This window comes from Aedes aegypti, chromosome 1 (assembly GCF_002204515.2).
Source record: "Aedes aegypti strain LVP_AGWG chromosome 1, AaegL5.0 Primary Assembly, whole genome shotgun sequence".
Lineage (NCBI taxonomy): Eukaryota > Metazoa > Arthropoda > Insecta > Diptera > Culicidae > Aedes > Aedes aegypti.
Genome location: NC_035107.1, coordinates 250543745 through 250555986, shown reverse-complemented (window position 1 = coordinate 250555986; position 12242 = coordinate 250543745). Strand labels below are relative to the sequence as shown.

Genomic DNA, 12242 nt, shown 5'->3' with positions numbered 1-12242 from the left:
AGATTTTCTCGCTGGTATTACTACAGCCAATCAATTATAAATGGTCATAAAATTATACTGCTGCTTGTTTAGGTCAGCCGTTTCATGCAAGTTATTTGAATCAATTGAAGGTGGGTTCCTATAATGAGATGTCATCATACTGAAAACTGACAGAGTAGTTTAACATTACCATTTACTTCAATATCAGAAATTCTATACTCACAGCAGTAGTCTTCCGCACAATGTAACAAACAAGGACCCCCTCTTAACAGATCACCCCACATAAACATCACTAGTAGTTAAAATATCATACACACTAAAATACTCTTATTCACAGGAAAGAACATGCCAAAGGATATCCCTTAAGTTGATGCTGTGAGGAGAAATGCAACTTCTATCGCACTTGCTCCGTCAACAGAAAGCGTACCCCTTTTCGTCAGACATCCACTTCTTCGTAGTCTTCCGCATCGTCCAAACCAAATGCCGCTGTTGCCGTTGCCGCAGCCCGGCTCCCGTGCCATTATCCGTCGATACGCAGATACCACTTGTCTTTGTAATAGCCACGACGGCGCCTGATGTAGGCACCCATGGCCAGAGCGATCACCAACACTCCGACCATTGCTAGGAACACAATACCGATGGCACTGGTCGGCGAACTCATATCCGCTTCTACGTAGGTGAGCGAAAGAATCGAAACCTCACACTCGCGCTTCCAGTTGTCGGGCAAGATTTCACTATAGACTTTGAACATCTGGCTCAGAGGACAACGCGTGCCGCAGTTCGGAATGGACATAGGTTCCGGCTCTTTGGTGGTGTTTTTGTAGTATACTGAAACGTAAGGCTCTCCTCCTGAAACGCTTCTACGCAGTTCTAGCAGGATGCATGCCGCAAACGGTGGATTGTGTAAGTCGAACAGTCGAAGCGTGTTGAGAACATTTGCTACGGTTGTATCGTGAGCACTATACACCCACAATGTTCGATTGGGTTTCAGCGTGTTGTCCACCTTGTTACGAAACCGTTGGAGCATTTCTTTGATGAGTGGTCCAGTTTTGAGGCGTGCAAGCATAGGAGTGTTAGTTTTGGTGGTAAAAGATTTGGAGGATATTGATCGCAATGGTTCGGGGTAAACCTGCTTAGTCCACTCTGGCAGTGTAAAGTTGTTCAAGTCTTCAATGTGCAGGCAACTGTAGAGGTTTTGCGCCGATGTTAGTGAATCTATTCTACGTCCTGAGTGGGCAGTTACATATTCGTAAACCGGTTCTAGTGATTTGTTGTATGTCTGGAACTCATCCGATTGTTTATACTTTTTGAGAGCGTAATCAAATGCGGGACAGGATTTTTTCGCCGCCAGTATTTCGTCTAAAGTTTCTGGAACGGTGTGAACTGGGATCGGTTGCCATTGGATTGCGGGATCCCATTGGTCTTTTCCTGTTGGTGGGAAGAGCCCAGCGAGGTTCGATTCAGCGCTCATCAGCGTCCGGTCCACGTCGGTGGAACGGACATAGATTTCGTTGTTGGTGTAAGTCTTGCTGAGGAGGGTACTGTACCGTTCGCGTAACCAGTTCCCCAACATAAGATGCCGCATTTTGCCAGCCTGTTGAAATAGTAGAAAAATACGCGTTACTATCAAGAATTAACTGAATATTCCGAGGTCCGGGTTTTCTATTGCTTTGTCTTCCAATTACGGAGTATATAGTATTATGTAATACCATGTATTGTAAGCTTCTGATCCGAAACTTCCTTAGCCTTCTGGCGTCTGGGTTTGATTCCCGGTCAGCCCAGAATCTAAACGCAATGGAAATTTTTTTAACTTCCATAAGCATAGAGTATCTTATCTGCCACGCTATATACGAATGCGGAAATGGCACTTAGGCAAGGAAAGCTCCCAATTATTAACTGTGGAAGTGCTTTTAAAACACTAAGTTGATAGAACGGCTTTGTCCCAGTAGGGATGTAATGTCAAGAAGAAGAATAAAAAAACTGATATTTCATATTTTCAAAAAGGCTAACAAGTGCTGATTCCAACTAAGCACGATTCCGCCTCTTATTGAGATGTTCAAGGCTAACTTCAAAGTGGGATAGGATGCATCCGAAATCATGTTTCAATTATATACACTAAAATACCTTTGCAGCTTTAGCACAACAGTTCAGTGATATCTTCATACATTCATTCCAACATTCAAAATTTCCTCGTATCTGGAAACAAACGTATATGACGCCCGTTTTCAAGCGTGGTGGTGGTCATAACGTTAGCAACTATCGTGGTATTACGAGCCTATCTGCTGTCTTGAAACTGTTCGAAACCTTAGTATGTGGAGTTATTCTTGATGCAACCAAATGCTACATATCCAAGGATAAACATGGATGCATGCCCGGCCGTTCAGTTACAACTAATATGCTGAACTTCACGTCAAAGTGTATTATGAGTATGGAAAATAAAGCGCAAGTCGATGTAATTTACACCAATTTGAAGGCTGCGTTTAATAAAATTGACCATATTATGGTACTCCTGCGCAAACTATCTCGGCTTGGAGCTTCTAATCAGCTCGTCTCTTGGCTGGAATCGTACCTCACGGAACGGGAATTGCGGGTGAAGATTGATAGCTGCGTATCACCACCGTTCACGATCAAATCCAGTGTTCTGCAAGGTAGCATTCTTGGGCCGTTACTGTAAGCCGACTTGTTTTTCTAGACGCCGGAGTAAAAGTTTTTTTTTTTTCATTTCGCGCGTTTTGCTGGAAAGTGCTTTGTGAAAGCCCAAGCATTTGTGTTTTTTGTGTCGTGTCATCAGGGCAATTTTTTGCATGAAAAGCAAGTGTTATTTTTCCGGTGACTTCAGAGTGATTTCGTTCTCAGTTAGTCTGTATGCGTTAAGTGGAGCTGAAAATGGATTTTGGCTGCTCAGTCGAGGTTGAAGGATCAATTGGTGAGCTCGTTCCATGCTTTTATTTCCAATCTGTTAAATATGCATGATTACACATTTTATCGTTATAACGGTGGGACGTGAAAATTATTTTTCAACAAACTATGAATGGTTCGTCTTTGTGAGTGTCGACATAAACTATTATTCATAAATTATTTATGTTTTACCTACATTTTTTTTTTTTGTGAAACAAAGGCCTTTCATTTTTAATTTTGTAATTAATACAACTTTTGAGAGGGATTCTTTTTTTCAACGAGCGTTGAATGATTCGTCATTGTAAGTGTCGGCATAAATGTTTAGCGACCATCCAGCCAATCGAGTTTTTTTTTTTATTTCATATGAGTAGAATATTACTAGGTACAATGGAAATTCGCTACAAAATGTTTAAAATTTCGCGGGTGGCTAAGACTATGAAACCAAATTTTCGCGGCTATGTTGCGGTCCTATACCTTTGGTCAAATTTTACACTAAAATACGTGTATAAAAAAATGAAATTTGTAAACTTAGCGCTAATTTAGTAATTATATTTTATATTTTACAAATTAAGATAATAAGTAAAGAAAGTCAGATTTACATTTTTCAAACCCGAACCCGACCCGAATCCGAAAATATTACTCTGTTTAAACCCGAAACCTGTTTTTTTTTGTAAGAAAAACCCGAGTTTTCAAAGATGATGAATTTATTATTTCTTATGCATAGGAAAACTTTCGGGTTGTTACAATTCTAACCCAACCCGACCCAAACCCGACTCAACCCAACTTTCTTCAAGCCCATACCCGATAATTTTGTAGCATGCAAACCCGATCCAATCCAAGAAAAATTCAAATTTTCAAACCCGAACCCGACCCACTGTAATAATAAGTTTATTTCAAGAGTGGCAATTTGAAATTTAAATAAAAACCAGCAAGTCAGAACAAGTCCAAGTTAAAACTAAATGATAAAGAAAAAATGTTGATGAGTCCAAAATAAATGAACTTTATTCTATAGGCAAAAAAAATGGAATTTACTGCGATTCTCACATGAATTATCCAGATTTATGTTATATGAGCTAAGCTAAGCTAAGCTCCATTTTTGGCACCCCACGATTTTGGCAACAAAATGGATCCGTTTTTGGCAACATTTTTTAATCCCATCAAAATTTGTATTTTTTTAATATCATCGTGTCTGTTGCTTTAGTTATTTGAGTAACAGGTCAGCAACATACCGACGGCATTCCAGAGCTCCATCTTTGTCGATATTTCCCTAAATCCCACCAATTTCTAAGGGTTATCGTACGCTCTTATTTACTTCGGGATGATTATTGGTCATGCATTCGCAACATTTAATGAGGTCATCCATCTCCATCAGTATCACAATTAGAGACTAGTGATCTAGTGACATTTTTGTCAAAGTGTGAGCCAATCGAGCAGCGAGAGCTGTCAAAGCATGTGTTATGTTTGTTTTGAACTTTTCTTGAGGGGTAATGTAATCCGCTTGAAATTATTTCGGTGAAAGTTGTTTTGAACAGAGTAAAAAATATGAAATATTTTTCTTTTTGAATTTCTGTCAATGCATCAATGCATATTTTTGTAATCTAGGAGATATCACAAAACTTTTTCGGCGCAAAGTGTGCGCGCTGAATCAGGCTTTCACGAAAACATACAACTTTTCATGTAGTTCATCGTGCTGAAAAGATATGGCCAAAAAACTGTTACTAGGCCCGAATTAGACCATGTTCCCCTACTATTATTATTATTGATATTATTACACTGTTCGACAAAATTTTTTTTTGGATGGATCAGGGACGCGATTTATGGGTCTTGAAGTGCAAGAAAAGTATAGAAAGAGGCCGTTTTCAAATGATTTGCAGCACCCCTGGATTATTTTTTGATAAAGCTTGAAAATTTGGCATTTTTAATCACAAAAAGTGTAATAAGCGAAATACAGTGAAACCTCCATGAGTCGATATTGAAGGGACCATCGACTCATGGAAATATCGAGTCATGGAACAGCAATCCTTTGGAAAGCTGTTTCAAGGGACCATCATAGTTACCATGACATTTTGTTTCTAGTATGGTTCCATGAGTCGATATCGAGTCATGGAACATCGACTCATGGAGGTATCACTGTATCAATATCTTTTTAAATTCAATTATACAACCATTGAATTTGTCAAATCAATATTTTTTTTTAGCACTGGATGACTTCAGGGAAACGTGCACCATTTCAGAAGAATATTGGCATCTATTTTGTATATGAATTTGGAATGTTAACGATCATTAAGCAAGTACGTGATGAGCACCATATAAATACTACTTTTCTTCTATTTCACGCATCTGGTTCATTATATAATAATTATTATAGGTTCAAGAAGAAGCTTGATTAGGATTTTATTCTTTGCTCCATTAGATAAAGCAATGAGCAATGGAATCCAGTAACATTTGATTTCAACAAGGATACGACGACTACGGAAAATTTAAGTGTCTGTTATATTTATATGGGGTGATTGGTCTAATAAACTCTTAGCAGTAATATAAAATTAGGTTAGACACTGACATGTAAGTGGTCTTACATAAGCTAGTCGGTTTATCAGGAACCGATGGCGAAGTCTATGAAAAATGTGACAATATTGTTATTTGCGATATCCAAAGATTTTGATACGTACTCATTAAAAATAGATTACCTATCGTGAGGTCCATTTGTTATTAGAATATCCCTAGAAATTACAGACTAACGTAAAATAGCAACCAACAATTCAGTAATCAACAATTTCACCTTTGTTGTGACACCAACAAAGGTGGCAGGCCACTCAGGCAGGCATGAGCTCGTTTTGATTCAGTTTGTGCACAATACTAATCATTTGTGAAAACTGGTTAAGTGGTAACATGCCTGCTTCTTACTTGTAAGATGAAAAAAAATCTGGTTAAACCATTTACAAATCTTTTTTTTTTTTTGGTTCTACATTTTACATATTTTCGGCAATTTTAATCAAACTTTCAAATGGAGCGTTAGTTTCTTGTTCAATGGGATGTTTTCTTCAAATGGGTTTAGTTGTAAGCATAGTAGAAACATAAAGAAGTCGACCATTAAAATTAATTTTAAATTCGTTTCCCTTATGAGACCAAATGTGTCCATTTATGAATCCCCATTCCCATATCCTCTTAATGAGTAAAAATGCTTTTCGATTAAGTGAAGAAACAATTTGTCAAAACATTTATGATAAACAATTTTGCGAAACTTCACGTAATGTGTGTTTTTCTTTCTTTAAACAGGAAGACATATAAAAAAAGTGTTTTACTCATTTAGCTTATATCACAATTTTTAGTGAAATTTATTCTAAATCTCAAAACTGAACGTTTGATTAAATTTGCCGAAAAATATGTGAAATGTAAAATCAAAAAAAAAAAAATCGGAAATGGTTTCATCCTACAAGTAAGAAGCAGGCATGTTACCACTAAATCAGTTTTCACAAATGATCAGCATTGTGCACAAACTGAATCATAAAGAGCTCATGCCTGCCTGAGCGGCTTTCGCAAACAAATGTGACAATGTTGATTACTAAATTATTTATTGCTATTTTCTGTTATTCTGTAATTTTTGTAGGGATATTCTGATGAAAATTAATCTCACGATAAGTAAACTATTTTTAATGAGAACCTATCGAAATATTTAGAAATCGCAAATAATAATGTTATCACATTTTTTTACAGACATGTCTCCTGATAAACCAGCTAGCACATGTAAGACCACTTACATGTCAGTGTCCAATCTATATCAATTTTGTATTTCTGAGAGTTTATTAGACCAACCAGCCCATATAAATATAACAGACACTTAAATTTTCCGTAGTCGTCGTATCCCTGTTGAAATCAAATGCTACTGGATTCCATTGCTCATTGCTTTATCTAATGGAAATGGAGCAAAGAATCAAATCCTAATCAGGCTTCTTCTTGAACCTATAATAATTATTATATAATGAACCAGATGTGTGAAATAGAAAAAAGTAGTATTTATATGGTGCACATCCTCACGTACTTGCTTAATGATCGTCAACATTCCAAATTCATATACAAAATAGATGCCAATATTCTTCTGAAATGGTGCACGTTTCCCTGAAGTCATCCAGTGCTAAAAATATTGATTTGACAAATTCAATGGTTGTATAATTGAATTTAAAAAGATATTGATATTTTGCTTATTACACTTTTTGTGATTAAAAATGCCAAATTTTCAAGCTTTATCAAAAAAATGATCCAGGGGTGTTGCAAATCATTTGAAAACGGCCTCTTTCTATACTTTACTTGCACTTCAAGACCCATATAAACGCGTTCCTGATCCATCCAAAAAAAATTTTTGTCGAACAGTGTTATTATTATTATAGAGGTTTTAATATAGTCCTTGGCCTCTGAATGGCTGAAACATGATTTTCACGTTATTTTGTCAAATACACCACACCCATTCGATAATAAATTGTTTGTTCTTGCCTTGAATAGCTTTCCAACAGATTACCTGCTTCTCCTATGTTAACAGTTGATAATAATTTCATTTCGCATGAAACAGAAATGTTCTAATTTATTGCAAACGTAAATATTGTCGCTTTGTGTTTTTTTTTTTTGTTCTGGGCGCCAACATGTCTCGGTATTGCACACGATTTACTTTTTCACCAATCGAAAAACAAAACCGCAAACAAAAATAGCACATGTTGGATCGCTAATAAATTGTGCTTACTGTTTGCCCGTATGGACATCGCTAAAAACAGCGAAGAATTTTGCTCTTAATTAACAATCAACGATCCATAGATCCACAGCGATACACAGCGTAACAAAAAATTTTGGGTGTCTCAAGCCTCTAGTGCCGCTTTCAGAAATGTTCCCTGCGTATCATAATTTTAAGCTACAGGTTGCCAAAATTGTCTGAAATACTAGTTTTATTATGTTCACTTGAAATTTAAACTATGATTTATGAAGCTTTTTAGTGATCTAATCCACCAAGCAAGCAGAACAGGACATAAACTTCCATCAAGGAGATAGTTTAGTTTAAATTGCACGATTAAATCGATTTTTTCACCATTCCTGTTGTCTCCATACAAGTATTATGAACTTTTTTGATAGGTATTCTTGAACACAAAGTTTGAATTCTGTGGTAAATTAGCAAGTAACCTGGTAAATTTGCATTTAAAAACTATGATGCTGTATCGTGCTATGATATTTTTGAATACGGCAATGGATTCAGCAACCCTAATTTAAGTAAATAGCGGTATTTGCGTTACTATTAAGATCGAAAAGAATTTGTTTGCGTTCAAAATTGAAAATTTATCAACGAAAACATATGTACAGTTAGAGAAAGGAATAGGGATCCGGATCCTATTCTTGACACTTTTGATTCACTTCGGATGTGGGTTTTTTTTTGAAAGCTACAGAGCTCGTATTTGGCCACAATGTGTGTCATATCGAAATGCTTCTTATTGCAAAGATTGAGAAAATTCGGTCGAGAAAAACCCCCCATGCTGGAATCTGGTAAGAAGCTGTTCATAAACTACGAGGTCATTTTGTCTATGGTCTTTGTTGATCTAACTTCTGCTTTGGTTAGATCAACATAGAGAACCCGATTCTATTCCTGGTACCGTAAAACGGGGTAACTTTGATAATGCGGGTAACTTTGATAGTGCGAGACCCACAACATATTAAACGAAATAACGAAATTTCTGTTAATCAGTTAAGCAAAACAAATGCAAAAGAATGCAAAAGTATTAGTATGACACTTCATGTCAAAGCTATTTTCATTGGAATCAAGTGCATTTGAGGCTTTTTATACGAATATTAAAAATTGACACAATTTTAGCATTTTCGAAACGGTTACAAACAATCTGTTCTACGATCACTATTTGATGTAGTTTTGAATAGTTGGCCACTTCAAGTTCTATGATAACTGCCTAGTTATCATAGAACTTGAATACGGTCTCAAATCTCTTAGCGAATAGCATTTTCACAAACTGGGATCATTTTTGTAATCTAAGTCAGAAATTTCCATATAACCTTAAACGCCTAGAGGTATGCAATGCCCTACAAATGTTCGTTATTCATTCGATTTTGTTCGATTCATACTCCATTATCAAAGTTACCTCAAAACAGAAAACCAACTTTCGATTATATGAAAAATTATATATCCATTCATAATAAATCTTTTGGAAATCTATCGACTGCAATCGATAGCTAGGATGCCAGTACTTGTTTTAAAAATATAAATTATTATTCTTTGAAACAGCATGCATAGATATTCAAGTTTTCTTCGAAAAAACTATCAAAGTTACCCCGTTTTACGGTACATACTTTTGATTCACTTCTGAAGAAAAGTTGAAGAACCATATTTGGCCAAAAGCTTCTTTGGCAAAGTTCATGGAGGTGCCCAAAAAGTTCTCTACTCTGCATCCCTAAATAATTCATACAAAGACATGTATTTACGGACAATCTGGGCTATGTAATTCAATACAGTTGATGACATTTTGCGTCATTCCAAGCTGACGGCGACTGCCTATTCCTTATTTCGCACTGATTGATTTCCTGCATAACGGTACATGCATCAATCTCTCAAACACACTCGATCAGTAATTTGTGTATGCGCGCTAAAACAATCAATGCATCTAATGCAGCTTCATCGACGCAGAGAGAACTCAACCAGCTTAGAACAGCTGATGCTGGCTGCAGACGTTCTCTATGGCAATATATAATGAAGCGTGCGTCTACGGCTCAGCACTATCATAGACGTGGCGCGCGCGTGGAAATGCTAGAGTTTCATTGCCTAGGTCAGTAAACCGGCTGCGGTTTGCGTGTTTATGTCTATCAAGCTCCAACCACTTCCTATTTGGATCGGTTTATGAAGCTTTGGCATCGGAAGAAGGCTTGATTGGGATAATGGTTGGTACTTACATTGGTGAGTTGTCCCCATCCGGTGCTCCAGTGGCTAGGGTCCTTCCATGGGTCAGTCGGGTACGCTTCGATCGGAGTCCGATCGCCATGGCGATAGATCTAGAAAGAGTTTAATTCGGGTACATAAGTCTCATTAAAATAACGACATTGAAGAAGTAGATACAGTCAACTCTCCATAACTTGATATTGAAGGGTTCATCGAGCTATAGGACACTAAATCAATTCAACTGTGGTTCAAGGGATTAAATCAAGGCAGCCATGAAAATATGTTTTGGTAGCCAAGATTTTTACTATGATTCTATACCTAACTCAAAAATCGAGATGTGAAATTTCGTGTTATGGAGAGTTGACTGTACTTATGCTCGTATCACCACCACTTACCACATGTGCAAACAGCAGTTGTCCCTCGCCTTCGTTGGCCTCCTGCTGAGATCGAACGTTGGACACGCTCATTGATGCTACAATTAGCACCAGCATCAGCACGCCATATGGGCCACTAGTTCTGCTGCAAGGAGGGTGCATTTTGTGTGCACTTTGCCTTGTTTGTCTTCACACCACTGGAGTCGGCGGCAGCAGCAGCAGAAGCAGCTGTTGCAGATTTGTTGCTATGGCTTCGGATCACCGCACTGTACTGGCTCGTGATTAAATTTTCACTATTCCTTTTAACGCATCATCCGGCGATGGAGAGCATGCTGGTGTAGAATAGAAACAAAATCGAACGAAGGAAATTATCATCACTCTAGGCATGTTTTGTATGCCTGAGATTGTTTGCATATGAGCATAGCAAACAAAATATGACGCAGGTAGTGCGAAGTACTACTACCACCCACATTGAAGAGTTATCTTATCTATTTTAGGGTCTTCGTCTTGATGATTATTTTGGCCCTTACGTCACTGCGTAAATATCACTTATCAAAATGTAATAATTTAAGACTCACCCAAATATGTTTAAAAAAATGACTTTCACTACTGACTCACAACCTTGGGGAAACAAATACGTACCGATTGACAATGATGCCTTCTTGGATTTTATGTAATCCTATACACTAGATGGTGTCAGAGAAATGTCGTATCAGCTGTATGCTGAGCATACAACACCAGTTGAATGCCGACTGAGTGCAACTTATACGGACCCACTACAAAATGGCTATAAGCTCATTGGGGGCGAGTTCGCTTTGTCTATATCGTCATACTGAATGCGATATACATATATGTAGGTAGGTATAGGGCACGAGAAATAACGTTAACAATAACAAAACCTGACCGTGTTCGGGTGATAATCACTGAAGACTGTCTGCGGAATAATAAATGCAGAAAGTGATAACGAAGCGAGACTATCAACACAAAACAGCAATGGGCATTAAAACAGGCGATTCTATAAATTAATATTATTTTTAAGTCGATGTTCGTATATAGCTGTTCAACATACCTACTAGCTGAGTGCGGGCAAAACACAAGAAAGTGAATGACTTCTAGCGCACCGACTGACACACTGAAACTCTTCCAATGCAAAATATAGACGCAAAATGATGTACAGTGGTCGTGGATATACACAAGTACGCATATTAAGTATAATTAATTTGAGCAGATTTGTTTTACTTCAAAGCGAACAAAATTACAGTTTTCTGAAACAGCCAGATTTTCGTTATTCTAAAGGCAAGCATTATTTTCAATCTTGACATCTAATATTATAAAATAGTAGGGGTTTCCTGGTTATTTTTCTGCAAAACACCAGCCAAAAATGTCTGAAAATCGTTCGTCAAGCTTTAGGCAAATTTTGTGGTGGAAACTCAGGTAACATTTAAGGCGAAGTAGGCCGTCATTGCAACGCGTCGTCGATGATTGTTGCTAATTCATCTCACGATTTCGAATCAAAGAAAATCAGTTGGTTTTGCACTGGCACAGCTGAAAAAGTATCAGCATACTTTATGCATGTTAGCGCATACAGTGATACTTTTTCAAGTTCATATAAACTATTTAGACTGACTTTTATCACTTTGAAAACCAAGCTGAAAAGTTATCATTGGTGGGGATTGCTCATCAAACCTTCCGGTCCGCCTCATAGTTACGTACTATTTGGTGCTGGGTGTAGTTCTTGTTTTTCCAGCTGTATTGAAAAACATGAGCCATAGTCTTTGGCATACAATCGGATCTATCTTTAGCAGAAAAGAACCGAAATGTCTATCGACGACCGGTGATTGCTAGCAGATATAGTGGAGAGCTTGTCTTGAAACGTTCATCGCTTCAAGCTAGTTGAAAAACTGAATACACTGATTGCCTGTCGATCAGAGCCGAACTAGGCATAGATCGTATACATACATCTAAATCTACATGTCTCCGATGTATTACATCGTTCCAGGTGGGAGTTATCTGATATGTGAATATGGTACCATAACAGAATTTTCCATCTGAACGAAGTGATAAATCATAATATT

The 12242-nt window shown here is 37.4% G+C and overlaps 1 protein-coding gene across 3 annotated transcripts; it reads right to left on the bottom strand.

The window, feature by feature from the left end:
* Positions 1-171: 171 nt before the first annotated feature.
* Positions 172-11338, bottom strand: LOC5563717 (prostatic acid phosphatase). 3 transcript variants are annotated; one of them, XM_021837530.1, is made up of 4 exons: positions 11237-11338; positions 10189-10499; positions 9808-9906; positions 172-1573 (listed from the first exon to the last, which is right to left on the bottom strand). In XM_021837530.1, exons 2-4 carry the CDS (start codon positions 10327-10329, stop codon positions 500-502), a joined length of 1314 nt encoding a protein of 437 aa, XP_021693222.1. In that variant the 5' UTR covers positions 10330-10499; positions 11237-11338; the 3' UTR covers positions 172-499. The 3 variants fall into 3 exon arrangements, with proteins under 3 accessions (XP_021693222.1, XP_021693221.1, XP_001647999.2); XM_021837529.1 differs by lacking the exon at positions 11237-11338 and adding an exon at positions 10746-11210; XM_001647949.2 differs by lacking the exon at positions 11237-11338 and adding an exon at positions 10810-11210.
* Between the last annotated feature and the right edge of the window lie 904 nt (positions 11339-12242).

Excerpts from the sequence above, each read along its gene's own strand:
- LOC5563717 (XM_021837530.1), bottom strand. The coding sequence starts at position 10,329 with ATGCACCCTCCTTGCAGCAGAACTAGTGGCCCATATGGCGTGCTGATG. Across the intron at positions 9,907-10,188 it reads AACTGCTGTTTGCACATGTG|ATCTATCGCCATGGCGATCG; the intron begins GTAAGTGGTGGT and ends AACTCTTTCTAG. Across the intron at positions 1,574-9,807 it reads GATGGGGACAACTCACCAAT|GCTGGCAAAATGCGGCATCT; the intron begins GTAAGTACCAAC and ends CTATTTCAACAG.